At 37.4% G+C, this 18,901-nt stretch overlaps 2 protein-coding genes across 9 annotated transcripts in view; one reads left to right on the plus strand and one right to left on the minus strand.

Moving 5' to 3' along the window:
- CPM (carboxypeptidase M) overlaps positions 1-8,342 on the minus strand; it is a 45,263-nt gene extending 36,921 nt beyond the window's left edge. The window contains exon 1 of the mRNA XM_087967989.1: positions 8,324-8,342. The gene's annotated coding sequence lies outside the window, so the exon portion shown is untranslated. The remainder of the gene's footprint in view (positions 1-8,323) is intronic.
- CPSF6 (cleavage and polyadenylation specific factor 6) overlaps positions 8,038-18,901 on the plus strand; it is a 30,438-nt gene continuing 19,574 nt past the window's right edge. For 4 of the 8 annotated variants that reach the window (XM_026667745.2, XM_026667746.2, XM_026667748.2 and 1 more), the window contains exons 1-5: positions 8,038-8,141; positions 15,711-15,920; positions 16,307-16,410; positions 17,087-17,232; positions 17,654-17,716. In XM_026667745.2, the coding sequence (XP_026523530.1) occupies positions 8,082-8,141; positions 15,711-15,920; positions 16,307-16,410; positions 17,087-17,232; positions 17,654-17,716 (583 nt within the window). In that variant the 5' untranslated portion in view covers positions 8,038-8,081. The remainder of the gene's footprint in view (positions 8,142-15,710; positions 15,921-16,306; positions 16,411-17,086; positions 17,233-17,653; positions 17,717-18,901) is intronic. The other 4 variants (XM_026667747.2, XM_087967986.1, XM_026667750.2 and 1 more) reach the window with 1 other exon arrangement.

The raw sequence follows: 18,901 nt of genomic DNA on the forward strand, positions 1-18,901 counted from the left end.
AACAACCTCTTTATCAGCAGGAATGCATAAGCACAAATACGAAAAATGAATGCAGTTAGGTGATGTGTGGAGTGGCAAGAGAGGAACTGGCAGTTATTAGAGGTCTATGCTTCCCAGTTCAACCTGCTCTCTTTGCTCTTATGTCACCAAAAACAGTGTATAGAACAGTGTTTCTTAAATATTTTTCTCTCAGGACTTATGGATAACTCCAAAGCACTTGAGTTATATTTATTGACATTTCCAATATTAAAAATTAAAATTGACAAATGTGCTGCTGCTATCATTTCTCATGACTCTTTGATGGGACTTTAATCTTGTATTATTTTTCATCCGAAGCTAGCCAATAATTTTGATTTTGCAGATTCCTGGGAGGGGAAAGTATGCATGCAATCTCTTTGCAACTCTTTAAGGCAGGTGCATCTTTTCCAGGAATTGTACAGCTGCCTATGTCTGGGGGTGGGTGGGTGGGAAGCACACTGCTTTAAAGAGTTGCAATTGAATGATATATTTGTATCCACACATGCTCTAAGACAGGGGTGCCAAATTTACCCATCATGGCAGCGTCACGTGACATATCGGACTTTTTCCCTTCGTTAAACCAGGCATGGCTAGCTCATGACGCATCTGGCCTGCAGGCTGGGGGTTTTTGGAATTGACTTTGAAACATGGTCTTTCATTTAAAGAGATATTTTTACTGCTGTCTACTAAAATATTCTTGAGTTGTAATGAAGAACAACATGTAATATGAATTGATGAAAGAAATCTTTAGACATATGAGTCATCCGAAACAACTGAAAACTTGTAATGTGAAATGCATAAAAATAGAATAGGCAGCTTGGGGTTAGCAATTTGGTCATGGTACATAGAGACACTACTGTTAAAGGAATAGGGGGACATGTAGAAGCAGAATTTTACTCAAAATCATATTCTACACTCACGTTGACTGGATTCCTCTGTTGTCCTGAGCATAATATGTTTGGTCAAAATTTAGCATGTATTGTGTGAAATTAGAGACTTTCACTTTAACAAATCATAATTAAACAATGCGTTAGTTATGTCTGAATTAGGTCATTGACCATTCCATTCAGCCACAGTCACTCAGAATTCTGTGGAACTAAACCTGCTCAGTAATCTTCTGTTTGTTTGGGACAAGATGGTTCCTGTCTCTAGGCTTTTGTTCATTTTTAAAGAGTCAAGGGGAGGGGGTGATCTGGGAACATCTGCTGTTCACAAACAACTGATAGATTGTTTTCTTCTTTGGCATAGGAAAACAGCAAGTTCTTCAATGAAATAGGAGCCTACATTTATGAGATAAGGATGCAACTATACTGACAGCAACTTCACTTGCTAACCTCAGGCAAATACTGATAGAAAAAGCAGAAGAAATGCAGTTAGGATGTTGATTCAGCTCAAAGCAGCCCTGACCAGAAAGGATTAGTAATACCTGCAGATGATAACATTTTGCTTGAAAATATGCAATTTTCAACTCAATTTTTTGCTTTATATTCAAATTCCCAGAGGCTACAGATTAATAGTATAATTACCTTGATTTCTCTCTCTTTAAATACTCTCCCAATCACCTGAAATTTGATAATGTAAAAGTATTAGTTGAAAATCTAACAATTGATGATTAACACTTGCCTTTCCAGCTGGGCTAGAAATAGAAGCTAAGAATTGGGGAGGCAATATTATTTTCCCTTCTATGACTGGTAGGGTTAGTAAAATAAACATTTTTCTAATTAATTTGGAGGAAAATGAGACAGAAAGTGCCTTTTGTCTGACTCTGAGGAAGAAAAGCAATATCTAACTATGGTAAGATAGAAGACAAGGATACCAAAAGGCATAAAGTTGTTACAACAATAACATGTACTGTAATTTTGAACCTTGCTAATGTTGGATAATGCCTAAATAATTTTTTATGATAGGTCTAATACGTAGTCTCACCGTAGCCTTTTTAAAACCTCCTTTTCATTACTATAAGAGTTCGTATATCCACCAGGAAGGACATTTAACTATATTCTTAGATCATTACACTGCATTACAATGGTTTTCTTAATAGCATTGCATTGCCTTAAGGAGCTCTTACATTATTTTTATACTGTAATTTAAGTATTTTTTCCTACCATCTTAGGGCCACCATACTGTATCTGGTCTGCAAAAATCTGAAAATTATTAGACAGCAGCAAAGAGATGCAGAAAACTCTAAATCTTTGTAGATGTCTGATTTTTATTAGCATATTTAAAGCTAAATAATAACTGAACCCAAGTGAAAAAAATAGGCAATGAATTTTTAAGATCAAATTTAATTAATGAATCTAAGGTTCTCCATTGCAGAATTTTTGACTTTTCCTTAATCTTGTAAATGCAATCAAGAAAAAACAGGGGGTGGGAGGAATAGAAGAGCTGATACAGAAAGGGTAAATAAATTTAACTATTAACATCTACACAAACAATAATTGAGATCCAATCCAAAAGGCTAATTTATGGCACTGCAACAATATATGCTGAATCTCAATAAGCATAGTATCTGACTATGACACTGATGTAAATCTACCATATATATACATTTACTAAAAGCTTTTCAATTAATGCTGAACGCTGTCAAATTAACCTGATTATGCACATCTTAAAAATATGCTGATATTACCAGCTGACTTAGATAGTTACTAAGATAATCAGAGTTTATCCTGTTATTTGTGCCTGAACTTGCAAACTGCCACCTTGTGGTTCTTCTAGGCTTTTGCGCCCAGCATTCACGTACCAGTAATGGTCCTGCCAAAATGTATTTTAAGCAACTGCTGAAAAAAGACTCATCTCCTCATTCATGATTTCTTTTTGTGAACATTAAGAATAAAAGTTTTATTCTCTGTCCTCTCACCTTTTAACAGATAACCCATTTATACCAAAAATTCTTTAAATAATTGAATGTCTTTTAAGCATTGTTTTTTCTCTTTTATGATAATTCTACACAACATTTTGTGTACATTGGGAAGGTAGTACCTATCTTTTTAAAACAGCAGACATAACGCATTCTGTACATGACTAATATTTAATTACACTAAACAAATTAAGACTAAACTTATGAACAGAAACATATTTTAGATGAGAGATATAAAAATGTCTCAAAGAAATAGTTTAATTTAAAAAGAATTTAAGGAAATGATTCATAAGTTCCAAAAAAGCAGATTTCTTTAGTAAAATTACATCATGTGATATACATGGTTAGAAATAATTGCTTCTATTAAAATGGCTTTCAAGTATCAGTAAAACAGTAAAACAAAACCTGTAGATAAACTTGTAAATAAAGTATCTGCAAACACAATCACCCTGCTAGTTATCTTGTTTTTTACAACTGCCTACGTTCTCCTTATTAATTAGTTTCGTATAATTAGTTTTTTTGATTATATGACATCTCCAGATCTCTGCTCTTCCTTGTTTATGAGGAGCAGCAGCAGCAGCAGAATACTGTTCATTAAGAGGGTGACCTAGCATAGGTAATACTGGATATTTATATATTTTAGATGTGGTCCTCTGTGAATCATGCCTTGTATTGTGTTTTCTTATTTTCCCCTCCTCCAGTTATTACCCTTCTTTCAAAAGGAACTGATATCCCATTTGAGTTACTAAGAAATTTTGTATCTTGTCACAGTTTTTCAATGGAAATAAATTCAAGCTGACAATCTGAATGCTTGATTTATCACTATAAAGTATTGCCTGATTATTTGGTAAAAGAGCTACAAATACTGTCCTGAGCAAAAATAGTTTCTGTACAAAATTTATGGAAACTTCCTATCTTTGATTTCATCTGGGGAAGATGCAGGATACATCTGTGCATGCTTCTTATGTGGTAGCCACAATGACATCTGTTGTAATGTATGACAATTTGGCATTATAAAATTAATTTCTTCACATTTCTGTACTTTTTACAATCTGACAGACAATTCATAATTCTGAATACACCTATTTCATAAGTGGAATTTAATTTTTTTTAAATCTCTCTAAATTAGTCTTTTTTCTGGGGATTATTATCTTTATATGGTGGTAGAACCCTAATAACCTTGCTGCCAAAATCACTCTTGAATGCAAAGTCTAACAATGTGGAAATTAAAAATAATATACAAACCATTAAAAGAAGGAATTCCCAAATCAGATCACAAGGAGCTGATCAGGTAAGACAAATTACAAAACCAGATTGCAGAACATCACAAGTAGATTTTCATATGATGATGTTACCAGACCAATTTTGCAGGGAATTCTGGTCACTGATAGTGAAAGAGAAGAAAAGTGAATTGCAGTATGAAAAGCAAGAAGCACAAACCAAGAAAGCGTTGAAACTATCAAAGCAGAAATAAGGCATACCAAAGTGGGCATCTGAAAAATAAATAAATCAGTTAGGGTGGACCAGAACTATTTAATTCAGATTATCACATGAGTTAAACTCAAAATAAGGAACAGATTATATACATTTAATATATGCAAAAGTGAACCTGAGGAGCTATGGGAAGATAAAGAAAACATTTTTTGAAATTTTAAATGGAAAATATTTCCAACTTTCAAAGAGAAAAATCTCCTAATGGCTTCAGAATATATAATTATGATATTAAAAATGATGGAGGATGGACATTGTGGACAATATGGACAGATGATTATTAAACATATACTTTCAGTATAATCCAGGAAAATAGGAAAAGTTAGTTCAGCCCAAAAGATTTGGCAAAACATAATTCAATCAATAATATTTATTTGGTCAATACCCAGCAAAGTTTAAAACAACAAAACAAACAGAGTGAAGCAAATGAATGCAATAATACACTAACTAAATGAATTAGATTAGAATGTAAAAGAAAATGAGAAATACAAGAATTTTTTAAAAAAATCAGAAATAATGTTTGCTGCATCCATGGTAGGAATTTAAAAAATAATCACATAACAATCTAAAACAAAAAGACTAAAAGCAGATAGAAAAATAAAACTGAAACAAATAATTCTAGAATGATTGAAACACTTGTAGAGAGAAGAACCAATTAAATTAGATAGTGAAGTATAATAGGCAAAAGAAGCTATAGAAGTAACAAGCGATAGAACAGGGGTGTCAAACTTGCATCGACATGTGACGTATCGAGACTTTTTTCCCTTTCGCTAAACCAGGCATGGGTGTGGCCAACATGTGAAGCATCTGGCTTACAGGCCGGGAGTTTGACAGCACTGCAGTAGAAAAACCCACTGAACTATCTATAGCTGCATAAGAGGAAATTGAAGTGCTAACAGGTCTGTCAATCAAAAGCAATTTAAAGGAGTTGTAGTATCGACAGCTGCAGTTGGGCCCAGAAAAATGGTAGCTCCTAAACAAGGCTCTTTCCACATATTACCATTCTCTATGGTGTGCCCACCAATATAATGATCATTACTTGCTGATCTTCTGCAATGTCTTATAGTGTATCTAGTATCTGCATCTGCCTCCTTCACTGAGTATACAAGGCCAAGCAATGGAGGACCAACAGAGCACGGATGCACGGATGCAAGTGAAGATGGCATTGCTGGTTGCTGCAGGGACTGAAAAAAAGCAGTTATCACCAAGGAACAGAGAGGAAGGAAGCAAACTGTCTTCCAGCTTGACTGCAGGACTGTCCAGCCTAACTGCCAATGCCTACTAAAGTTGAGGGCAGTGACAGAGTCACCTGTGTCTGAAGTCTTGTACTGTATGACAGGGGTTCCCAACCACCGGTCCGTGGACGGCACCGGTCCACGGAACAAGTCCTACCGGGCGCTGGCTTGCTAGGCGCCGCCATCTTTTTGATGAAAAGTGCTTCCGGTGAGCTTTTTCCGGTAGAAAGCTCACCGGAAGTAACGTTTTCATCAAAAAGATGGCGGCGCCAGCGCCCGGTGAGCTTTTCCGGGTAGAAAGCTCACCGGAAGCACATTTTCATCAAAAAGATGGCGGCGCCAGCTGCCGGTGAGCTTTTCCGGGTAGAAAGCCATTTCTACCCAGAAAAGCTCATCGAGCGTTGAGCGCCGCCATCTCTTGATGAAAGTGCTTCCGGTGAGGTCACCGGAAGCACTTTTTCATCAAAAAGATGGTGGCGCCCAGCTGATGCCGGTACCGGGTCGCGGCGCCCAGCTGATGCCGGTACCGGGCTGCGGCGTAAAAGGTTGGGGATCACTGCTGTATGAGATGCAATTTTACTAGCTTAGGGCTAACTGAGCTGCATTTTAAACAACCATTAGATGGCAGCAGGTATGTAGAAACTTCCAATGCATCCAGCTTTTTGTGGCACACACTATTATGTTTTTAATCCCAACTTTAAAAAAAAATTCTTTGGTCAATTCAAGAGAATTCACGTAATTTCTCATGTCTCCTATTTCCTCCCCACAACAATCCTGTGAGGTGGGTTGGGATGAGAATGTGTGACTGGTCTTAAATCACCCAACTGGCTTTTATACCTAGCGGAAACCTAGAACTCACAGTCTCCTGATTCCTAGGTGAACATCTGAATCACCCGACCTAACTGGCTCTTTTTTACCCCTCCCCCATACGTATGTATATGTGTGGGTATCTGTATGTGTGGATCAGTGGAACAAGAATAGAGAAATGTTTTACCAATTGTAAACTGCCCGGAATCACTGGGAGTCAAGTAGCATATATATTTAATGTTATTATGAGGCTAAAACTTGATGTGAAATACAATATACCCTACCTCAAAGAAAGACCACACTATATTTCTTTGAATGTTGCTTATTATTACTATTTCCCCCCCTTGGCTCTTTCTACTTATCCACTAATAATACCAGCAAAAGCAAAAACATTTAAAGAACGGACAAGAGTTCATTTCCTAAGGGAATCCTTACAAGAATCTAATCTCAAATCCTTATTGCTGTCTCCAGTTACAAGTCTGAGTTTCCCTGATGACCATTCAGGTTCTCCCTTTGCCAATTGGGAATTAAAAGAACCTCTGGAGGGCATCAGATAAAGAAAAGCTGCAAGAGAGATGCCTGGACCAGGAGCTAATGTATCGGGTGCTGTTTATTATTCCAACACTGCTTGTGCTTTACCCTAAGATTTAGGAATACTCCACGCAATCTTGAAAGCAAGAGGTGAGTCACCTGAAAATACATTGTAGCCTAAGAAAATTGCAGGTACTAGCAAGGACTTTTAGAAAGAAGATCAAGTCGGAAGGACTTGGAAAGTGGCTGCCAGTTAAATGGGCTGCTTAACCTTGGCAACTTTATGATGCTTGATCTTCAACTGCCATTCCCCAGCCAGCAAGATGAGTAGTTAGGGAATTCTGGGGTGGAAGCCCACAAATCTTAAAGTTGCCAGCTTTGAGAAACTAGACTCGTCCTCTCCTCATCTATGGATCCGGAGCACAAGCAGGCAACTTCGAAACCTCTGCTGTTGGTAGGTGATATTTTGATTTTGCAGCGCAACTTAAGGATCACCTAAGGCAGGGGTCTCCAACCTTGGCAACTTTAAGCCTGGCGGACTTCAACTCCCAGAATTCCCCAGCCAGCTTGCTGGGGAGTTGAAGTCCGCCAGGCTTAAAGTTGCCAAGGTTGGAGACCCCTGACCTAAGGCAATGGGACTTTACCGTAATGGCAACGGTCTGATCTGCCACTGCAAAAATATAACGTTCGCTTTGCTGTCAGCTCGTTCCGCGTGGAACTGGCCAGAAAAACGGATAAGAAAAGTGTCCCAAAGGTGCTTTTCCAAAAGGCAACTGGACTTTCTTGTTTGTTTTCCTTGAACACGTTTCGCTTCTCATCCAAGAAGTTTCTCCAGCTCTGAAGAACTGTCTGTCTTTTGGAAAAGCCCCTTTTGGACAACCAAAGACCTGAATGATTGAGAACCTTCATAGACGTTTGGACAAGGTGAGTCGCCTCCTCCGTCGCTCCGTGGGCGTGGCCACACGTGCGGCCCTCCAGAGCGCCCGCACTTTTACCCGCCGGATGTTCCCTTGTTAGTTCCCGGAAGTGACGTCGCCCAGCGTTAACTCGCCCTCCTCCTCCTCCTCCTCGGCGGTGGCTGGCTGCGGCAGCTGCAGAGGCAGGAGGGGCTGGCGGAGGAGAAGCAGCAGCCGTGGAATATGGCGGACGGCGTGGATCACATAGACATTTATGCCGATGTAGGAGAGGAATTTAACCAGGTAGAAAATTGTGCGCGGCCGGCTTTCCACGGGGACGTTCCAAGCCAGAAATGGCACGGGGGGGGAGGAGAGAGGCCTGCAGTTTCGAGGGGCAGAGCGTGGCTGGCTGGTGCGGGCCTCTCAGCGCAAGGGGCGGGTGGGGGGGGGGGGAAGCCGGCGCCATTGTTGACTGTGGCGCTCACCAGCGGCCCCGCGCGACTTTCCCGCCTGGCGTTTGGCATGGCTGCACGCCGGCTGTGCTTAGCGCCCGGAGGATCTCACGACAGGGGCGCGGCATCGTACCTAGAATGCGCCTTTTCTCTCTCTCCCCCCCCCCCTTCCTCCCCGCTCCGCCTCTTCCCTCTTCCTGACGAGGCTCCCAAGCGCTGGGAGACAATGAGCCGAAGGAGGAGTCTTCTCTCCTCTAAGACTCCCGTATTGTTTATTCCCCATTCCTCCGGCTCTCTCTCCCTTGAGGAAAGAGAAGCTGCAACGCCGCGGCACAAAAACACGGCGGCCTATTAAGCTCTACAATCATTGTGGGGAAAAGTAGGGCTTCCACGGCCTCCCTATCTGTCGCGGATCCATCCGGGTGATCGCTTTTAACCTGTAGGAGATAAAAAAATAATCCCTTCCCCCCAAAAAAAGAGTTTGCGGTTCCGTTGGTTCCCTCTTTATTTTTTCACAAAATGATTCGGTGTAATGATGGCAACGTTCGATGTGCAAGTTTTAATAATAATCTCGATTATGCCAGAATGACATTTCCGTTACTTTTTAAGAAGCATCGGCTTCCGCAGATTAATTCATAAAGATTAAATGGGCGTATTTCACATGTTTGGGGAAATTTTACTTTTGAAATCAGTGGACAGAATTGTAAAACGGTTCGATTGCATAACTATGGTCCCAGTCAACGATAGCATTAAATAGCATACTATCTACCATAGGATGTAAGTCTGAGCAATTTGGCTCTGTTCTACCTTGGCATACTCAGTCATCTATTTTTTTTCTCCTATGTTATCATAGGATATTTATTTTAAAGCAATGTATTTCTAATAATCCCCCCCCCCCATGTGTGTGTGTATAGTATTCAGTATTCCAAGTATTCAGCTTAAGAAAGCATATATATATATATATATATATATATACACACACACACACACAAATGTATATATATATATTTCTGTTTGATATGTTAACTTCTTTGCTTTCTTTGCATTCTTCCATATTTTAAAATTATTGTTCATTAAGAAAGGAGAAATTGTCAAAATAGATGCTAGAGAAATTAGGTCTGAGCTTCTGACATATTTATAAAAAGCTTACAGGTTTATGTCTAGTCCAACAGCCCATATTAGTGCATATGTGTTCTGCTTATTTATAAGGTTCAAAGTACTCCTGTTATCTCCATTTTTGACATCAAAGTTAGGCTAGCATATACTATTTACTCATTAAAATCAATGCAACATAATTTAAAAAACCATGGGAGGGAAATAATCCATATGTTCATCCCAACTTGACTTGGCTACAACAAACTGTCAGTACTTTAACTATCTGAATAACAATGTTCCCTTTATCATACTCTGGATTACAGTTTTATAGCTCTTCTCTATATCAAGCATTCAAAGCTCTGCATCCAAAAATTTTTTCCAATGCAAAGTAATTTTCCATTGGCTAATCAAATGCAGAGTAACAATTAGAGTACGGGTAGTCCTCAACTTACCATCACAATTGACTCCAAAATTTCTATTGCTAAGCAAGACAGTTAAGTGAGTTTTCCCCCATTTTACAACCTTTATTGCAACAGTTATTAGGAAGTCAAATCTGGCTTCCCCATTGACTTAGCTTGTCAGAAGTTGCAACAGCTAGTAGCATAAACCTGGAACACTGCAAGTATCATAAATAAATGCCAATTGCCAAGAGTCTGAATGTTGATCAAGTGATCACAGAGATACTGCAATGGTCATAAGTCACTTTTTTACGTTCCATTGTAACTTTGAATAATCTAAAATAATGGTTGTAGGTGAAGGACTTCCTATACTTACAGTCCTGAAAAAAATATTCTCTGAAAATTCCAACTGGTCAGATAGTCCTCAATTTATGAGCACAATTGAGCCCAAAATTTCTTTTGCTAAGCGAGATATTTGGTAAGTGGGCTTTGCCCCATTTTACAACCTTTCTTGTCACATTTGTTAAGTTAAATTAACAAGACTTAGTAATTAATATTTAACAATGCAATTAATTAATTACTAATACTTAGTAATTAGTATTTAACAATGCAACAAACAATTGCATTGTTAAATTAGTATCACGGTTGTTAAGTGAATCTGGCTTCGCCATTGATTTTGCTTGGGTCACAAAAGGTGATCACATGCCTCCAGGACACTGCAACCATCCTAAATATGAGTCAGTTACCAAGCACCTGAATTTTGAACACATGACCAAGAGGATGCTGCAATAGTCATAAATGTGAAAAATGGTTGGTTGTAAGTCACTTTTTCAGTGCTGTATTTTGAACAGTCACTGAACGAACTGTTGTAAGTCAAGGACTTCCTGTACTTAAGTGTAGAACTTGGCAAAATAATCCAAGGAAAAGTAGTCTGTAGTGGGTTTGCTCTGTGTTTTTTCATAATTGGCTTGATCATAAGTCATAGTCCATTGCTTTATATTTTATTACTATTGTCATCAAGTGCAAACAGCGCATTTGTTATGAATTCTAAATCTATACTCGTAGTAGTAGTGTGACTCTTTAAATTTTTAGTATTTCATTTCTCATATTTAAATGTAATTTGAATATTTTAATAGCAGGAAATATTTACACTTAGCAACTTCTGTATAGTCCATACAGATAATATTGCAAAGATGTTTCAAAAGATGATATCATTCCCAGAAATTTGGACACCAGTGAGATAGCAGAACTGGATGGTTTTACAAGATACAGAAGTGTATTGCAGACACATTATTGAATGTTCAAAGATAGACTTCTCCCTTATTGATTACATTTATGGCACTAGTTTTACCCTGTTTATCTAAATAGAAGGTAAACATAGTTATATAACGTGATAGAGTTGTGCAATGCCTTTCTCCTCAATCTTATCAGTTTAGGTCAGCGGTCACTAACCAGTAGGCTGTGGCCCACTGGTGGTAAGGCCTGTGGGAACCCTCCCTGCCCACTTACTCCTTACCTGGCAAACTTGCCTGCTAAGTTGCTATTTTTCCTTTTTCTGACCATCAGCTGTTCTGCTGTGCCTGGAGATTTAGATTAGCTAGAAAGCAGGAAATCATTGGGTTTCTTGCTTTCTAGCTATTCTTTAGATCTTCAGCTCTGCTTTTAAGCAGAGCCGAACCTCCCTTAGGACTGAAGGTTCTATTATTCAGTTGCAGACTCAGATAGCCGATGGCAGAAACACGGATCTCTCTAAGTGAATCTGTGATTCTGTGAGCAACTCAATCTGCCTGCCTGCTTTGCCTGATTTTGGTAAAAGTTGCTCTTTTTTATAAGAAATTAAATATTTATATAAATATTTATAATATTTACATACAAGCCATGCCTAGCCAGTCACATGACCAAGTCACACCCACAAATTAGGCCACGCCCAAGAACCGGTTAAGAAATTTGAATCCCACCCCTGCCTCTGTGTGTGTGTGTGTGTGTGTGTGTGAGAGAGAGAGAGAGAGAGAGAGAGAGAGAGGGAGGGAGGGAGGGACAGAGGTTAGATTAGATTTCTCCCTCTCTCTCTCCTCCTCCTCCCTCCCTCCCTCTCCCCCCCCCCAGGATTTAAAATTATGAGTTTGGCGGTGTCTGAGGTCCAAAAGGTTGGCGACCCCTGCTTTAGGTTGCCAGCTTTAATTGAAACTAATCCGAGACCCCAATGTACTCATAAATATATGGCACATGTATGTATACATACTATGTATATGTGAATACATAGTTGCCTGAAACCCAGTTCCGAGAAACCCAGGGCAAGACAATAAATAGGAAGTTGTAGAACCTAATCACTCATAGACCTGCTTAGGATTTGGATGGGAGATCACCAGAAAATAGCAAGCTTGGTGTTGTTGGGTGCATAATCAACTCAGGCTGTATAATGATGTCTTCAAGTTAAACCCTTTCCTTGTCTGCAACTTCTTGAGGATGTTGGGATTAAATTCCTGAGTTGTTTCTCTTAGACTTCCTGAAACATTACTTATTGAATGGGCTGATAAACATGCTAGTAGGGAGTTTCAGATAGATTAGATGAATGATTAGTTCCTCTCTGCTGGACATCTCTGTACCTTGGGCCTTTGTACCAGGGATTTCCAAATGTGCTGTATCAAGAATTGGAATGTTTATATAGTCATCATTGCAATTGGAGATCAGTGTAAAATGGTGGTCCTCAATGAGATTTGATAGTAGTACTGGAGTTTTAGCATTGTAGCTGGAGTTATATATAATGAGTGGCATATCAACATAGAAAAAACTACCTGTGTAATATTACTTTTAATAAAGATCAGCATCTATAGCTACTCTTTGCTTCTCAACTCCAGTTAGAAGAAGTAGTTCTACAAGTGCATCTTCACATAGTAGATAGTGATTATTGACTCATTGGGAGATGAAAGTGCAGTGAAGCTGACAGATACAGTAAAAAGCTTGGAGTATCTGGCACGTACCCTGGAATGATAAGATTGAGAGAAACCTTGATTTGCTGGAGCAATTTTACAGTGATCCTGTAGAAAAACAAGCAATCTAACTCATTTATTCTCTGGATTTTTTAATAGGAGCCATGCCATAGGAATCAGTATTGCTGCTTGTGGGATGATTCTTGAAAATGATGAGTTTCCATTGTTTTTTTATTATTACCACTAAAAAATTTCCATCTTTAGATTTCCCTGCAGAAGCAATATTTAACCGAAGTTTTTGATGATTTACGAGCACTGCTTGACCGCTTCATATGAATCAAAGACCAAAATTAAAGATATTCCAAATGTGTCACATCTCTATACATCTCTTCAAACCCATTCTGGGATTTGATTGTGGATGTATGTTATATTCTATAAAGATTCAATGCCCTTATAGTCTGTTTTGTATTAAATGAAAAAGGATTAAATATCACTTTCTTTTGCCTGCATGTGAGGTGATATGAAAAAGTTCAGGCATCCTTTCATTGGGCTACTTTTTCCTCTTCTAATGTTTTTATTCTTGCTACAATAACTCGAGTCTTGAGAAAAATTGTCTATGCCTCTGGTTCAGGGTGGTGGTGTTGAAGTTTGACCACAATAGGCACATTTCTTGCAACTATCATTCATGTTTCATAGTGCTGACTAAAACCCAAGAGAGTAATACAGAAATATTTTTTGTATGTGATTTTGCATTTCCATTTGTAAAGTTACTTTTGAGAATGTGTTTTAAAGTCTTTTTCCTTCTTGGACATTTCTCATACAGTTAGTCCTTATGACTGTAATAGAGTCTGACCATTACATTAATAAAGACGTTATAGTCACCCACATGTTACAACTGTTTTGTGGTGGTCATTAAACAAATCTATGGTCATTAAGTGAACCCATAGTACTCTCTGGAGCATTTTTGCTGAAAACTGGAAATAAATGCCAGTTTGGGGCAAAAATAAGTCACAGTCATGTAACTGCAGGACTCTGCAAGTGGCTGTGAGGACCAGTTGTCCGAAATGTGGTTACATGACTCTGGAGGGCAGCAGTTAAAACGTCAGAACGTCAGAAAGTAAGTACTTTTTTGGGGGTCCATTGTATGTTGCTAAGCCATAGGTCATGAGTTAACCCTCTGCAATTTATAAAATCCTTCTGTCTCCTGGTAGTTTACACCTATAATGACAATAGAGTTATTAGGAATGCTATAAATTCACTAAACATTAATACATGTTTAAAGGATACATAACTTTTGGATACATTCTTTTTTTGAAGTTAAGTACTGTATTTTTTTTTGCAAGGAATGGTTGTTTTTGCCAAATGTAATTGGAAGGGATGGCTGACTTCACATATTACGCTAAAGCAAGGATAATGCAATTTTTCCAGACTGAGGACTGCCCTATTTTTGAATAGCAGGCTTGGAACTCTGCTCCAGAAGGGATAAAACTTTGACAAAAACTATCCTTGAATTAAATTAATACAATTAAATTTTAAATCCTTTCTTAAGTTAAGCACAATGTCTGGTGATTCAGTATAGTTTTCTTGGCAGCAGTATAGAAATAGCTTTCTCTTGACTTCTTCCAGAAAGTTTTCTCAACTTTGTAGTCTAGTCTAGAATTTTTTTAGTGGCTTTTCATTGAAGTATTAACACGTTTCTGTCCTGCTTAGCTTTTTGCTTTCTATGTATTCAGTAAATTTGCCAACTGGTACATTTAAAATCAATGACAGAAAATGTAGATGAAAAATTGCTGCAAAAGTTACTATGTTAAAAATAGAACATCAAGTTACATTATCATATAAGCCTGTCAAGAAAGTTTATTTGCTGCTTTTGCAAGTTGCCATCTAATCTGAATATTTTTGATTTTGAAGATTGATTTCCCCTTCTCTGAGAAATTTGCTGTGACAATTTGCTGAATGTTATGAGGAAATTGCTCATAACTATATTGACATATATGCTAGATTTTAAACAGATTGAAGTGGGATGTCTAAATTAGTTTTGTGAAATCAGTTTTTGTACTTTTTGAGTAGATAACCACTATGCCTTTTTAGTGTTATCAGTCCAGATCACTTCACTGCATGATAAAAGCTTCTTCATTGAAGGTCATGGACCTAATCTCCCATGCTGACCCAATGTGAGCTGGTAGCTTTTTGACTCCCCAATATGGGCTGAGAGAACATGAGTGCCCCCAAATTACCCAACTTTGACTTCCATTCCTAGAGGAAAGGACTAGAACCTGGCTTTTATTCTTCAGCATCTTAACTACTATCCACATTGGCTTTCTTGTATTGTATATTAAAATTAAATACTTGGTTATCTGGGAGGCTAATTAAGGAACAGATGCAGGAAGTAGTAGTTACCTGGCCATGAGATGGCCTTTATCTAAAACATAGGACAGCTGCTTAGGTTCATAGCTATTAGGTGTTATGCTAAATGTCTGTTAATTTAGAAGGGTGAGGGGAAACCTCAAATTTAACCCATGAAATATAAAGGTGATTTGCAATTTTGTACTGATGATTGTAGGCAATCAATTACTGCATAATGGCTTCATTTCTAATCTCATTGAACCATGTCTATAAGTCTTCTAAGAAGTCAAGCCATGAAATATCGGGTGGGATTTACTGCTGAACCCAGGATAAAGTAATGCAAATTTGGGGACCCCATTTGTAATGGATAAGATAAATCAATTAGTTGCATCTGGTTTACACATTTTTAATACTTTTTAAGGTAATATTTTAAACAGTAGAAATGTGTTTTGTCCTGCTTTAGAATATTTTAAATATCTTATTGATCTTAATTTTAATGTATAATTTATTTTTGCAGTATAAAAACATCCTAGGATAATTAGTATAAAGAAAGAGCATGTGCAACTGTAACTTTTTAAAAAGGAATTTAGATATAGACTTGTCTAAAGCAAAATAAGAACTGATCATTAATATTTATACATTGTCTTTTAGGAGGCTGAATATGGTGGGCATGATCAGATAGACCTGTATGACGACGTCATCTCTCCATCTGCCAATAACGGCGATGCACCAGAGGATCGTGATTATATGGACTCTCTTCCACCATCTGTTGGAGATGATGTGGGCAAAGGATCAGCACCAAATGTAGTCTATACATATACAGGAAAGAGAATTGCATTATATATTGGGAATCTTACTTGGGTAAGTACTGGATTAGTTACAGCTGTATAAGTCATTTAGTCTGTAATCAATTTAATTCAGAATTATTTAAGTTTAGTAGTCACTCTGTAACATTTGTTGGTAAACAGTTTTTCTAAAATCTTGTTTGAAGTGCAAACATGAAACTTTTTTTCCCGTGTGGAACATGAACTATTGCTGAACTATAACTGTGATTGTAATATACTTCTTAGGATTTGTAATCAATAATAGACGGTGAAACGAACTTGCAGCTTGCTTATTTTTAAAATAGGGAATATGTTGGGGCATAAATTTATGCATTATGTTGAATATTATTGTTGTGAGTGGTGTATTGAGAAAAATATTGCGCTCTTTTGCTGTTAGAAAATGTATTTACAATTGTTTTGCAGTGGACCACAGACGAAGATTTAACTGAAGCAGTTCATTCACTTGGTGTAAATGATATTTTGGAGATAAAATTTTTTGAAAACCGTGCTAATGGACAGTCTAAAGGGTAAGAATGTATTTAAATTCAGCACAGATGCTATTTCTAAAGATGTGTACAGTATATTTTAATCTTGAAAGACCATGCTGATGAATGATTGGGGGGGGAGGGGAATAGGTGGGAAGACCACCAGAGATCAGAATGAGAAAATTGTAATAATTTTAGCAGAATCGGATTGAAATAATAGCTGAGACAATCTAGAAAAAGTATTTCTGGAAAACTTGGTAGATATTTTATGGAGTGTAAGAAATAGTTACACATAGAAAAATAAGTCATGATTATAATTATTGAGAGTTACGGTGGGATATTCTAAGTGTTTGAATATAATATGCCTATGATTGCACACTGAGCCTCAATGACGCAGTGGTTAGAGTGCAGTACTGCAAGCTATTTCGTCTGCAGCCACAGCTGCCTGCAATTTGGCAGATCGAATCTCACCAGGCTCAAGATCGACTTAGCCTTCCATCCTTCTGAAGTGGGTAAAATGAGGACCCAGATTGTTGGGGACAATATACTGACTCTGTAAACTGCTTAGAGAGGGCTGTGAAACACTATAAAGCGGTATATAAGTCTAAGTGCTATTGCTATTATGCTAAATCATAATGTGGCTTGGTTTATCATGTTATTCATCTTTTAGGGATATGTTAAGAATCCTCATCATAAGATTATATTGTCTGTCCTCCAGATTTGCTCTTGTGGGTGTGGGATCTGAGGCATCTTCCAAAAAGCTGATGGACCTGTTGCCCAAAAGAGAGTTACATGGTCAAAATCCTGTTGTAACTCCTTGTAATAAGCAATTTCTGAGTCAATTTGAACTGCAATCGAGAAAAAGTAAGAATTGTTCTGGACTACTTCCTATGAACTAGAAAAACATTTTGGGTGGAGGTGGGATAGAAATTACCAATTACTATATTACATATTTGAATGATTAATACTTTTTATATAATCTGCTATTTTTCAGTCTCATTTATTGAAGGTCTGTCTTGTTCAAACTACTGTTGAAGACTGCTGGAAATAGTATGTTTTGGAAGTAAAAGAAAAACATGTTTCCTTGGTTTTAGTAACAAACTATTCGTAGGGATTTTTAACTATATGGCTCAAAATTATTTTTATAAAGTTTTTTGAATAGAATACAAGCACAGCATGTTTTATTTTATAAGGGCTACATATTTCCTGATTTTTACTGTTTTAATGAATTAATTAAAGCACTGTGTTTTTAATATGACACTTAAAGCAGGACATCTTTTTTCAGACTTAGGCGGAAGTCTGAAAAACAGACACTGCTTTAATGAAGAGCAAAGAGTGCTGCATCTGTGTAAGGTCCAAAACATTTATTCTGAACCATTTTATAAAATGTGCAGAGTTTTACTATTTCATGTCTTCTATATAAGAAAATGGTAACAGTTAACTTGAATGCCTGTGCAAGTCCCATTAATAAGGTGGTGGTTCATGTATTCATGAGTTCTACAACTGAATTTGAACTGTTTTCTGTGTTACTAATTTACTTTTATATTGTAATAGAAAGTCTCAAGAATGTTTACTATGTAATTCCTTAAATTAAATAATGGTTTACTTGTATGGATAAGTTATTTTGCTCCCTGAAGGTACGCTTTACTGCCTGTCTTGTAGAACAAAGCTACACTTCCATAGAAATAAACCAAAAGTTGTTTTCTTTTGAAGAATTCAAGTTTCTAGTGTGCCTGTTGGTATGGGGACTATTTCAGGCACCTGAAGTTGATTAAGCAATTTGGATATTCTGCTATTTAATCACAGTAGTGAGCAATATAAGTATCACAAGCAAAGAGGGTGAATCAGATTTCCATCAGATGTGGTTTGTGATCTTTATTTCAAAAATCCTTTTAGATGTTACTGAAGAAACAATAAAGACCATGTCAAAATTAAGCAAATTAAATTAAACAAATTAATAATTTGTTCAGGGATTTTGGAAATGCTTTTTCAACGCTCACGGAAGCACTATAGATTATCTCATGGGTCATTTTGGGGGAAAAAATCCTGAAATCTCATTGGGCACACTTAAGTCTAAATGTATGTATAATACAGGTAATCCTTGACTTACAACAGTTCGTTTAGTGACTGTTCGAAGTTACAACAGCACTGAAAGTGTCTTACGACCGTTTTTCACACTTTATGACCATTGCAGCATCCCCATGGTCGCATAATCAAACTTCAGATGCCTGGCAGTTGACTCATATTTATGACTGGGGTCATGTGAACACCTTTTGCAACCTTCTGACAAGCAAATGGCAAGTCCAGGTTCACTTAACAACCATATTATTAACTGAACTGCAGTGGATTCACTTAACAACTGTGGCAAGAAAAGGTCACAAAATGGGGCAAAATTCACTTAACAAATGTTTCGCTTAGCAACAGAAATGTTAAGCTCAATTGTGGTTATAAGTCGAAGACTACCTTTAACTTGAATTCTAGCCTTAAAAGTATTTTAAGATCTTAAACTTTAGTAAATAGAAAAAAAAACAAA

The sequence above is a fragment of the Notechis scutatus genome, chromosome 6 (genome assembly GCF_049901735.1).
Source record: "Notechis scutatus isolate UNSWTSFEM ecotype Mainland chromosome 6, rNotScu1.2, whole genome shotgun sequence".
NCBI classification, from domain to species: domain Eukaryota; kingdom Metazoa; phylum Chordata; class Lepidosauria; order Squamata; family Elapidae; genus Notechis; species Notechis scutatus.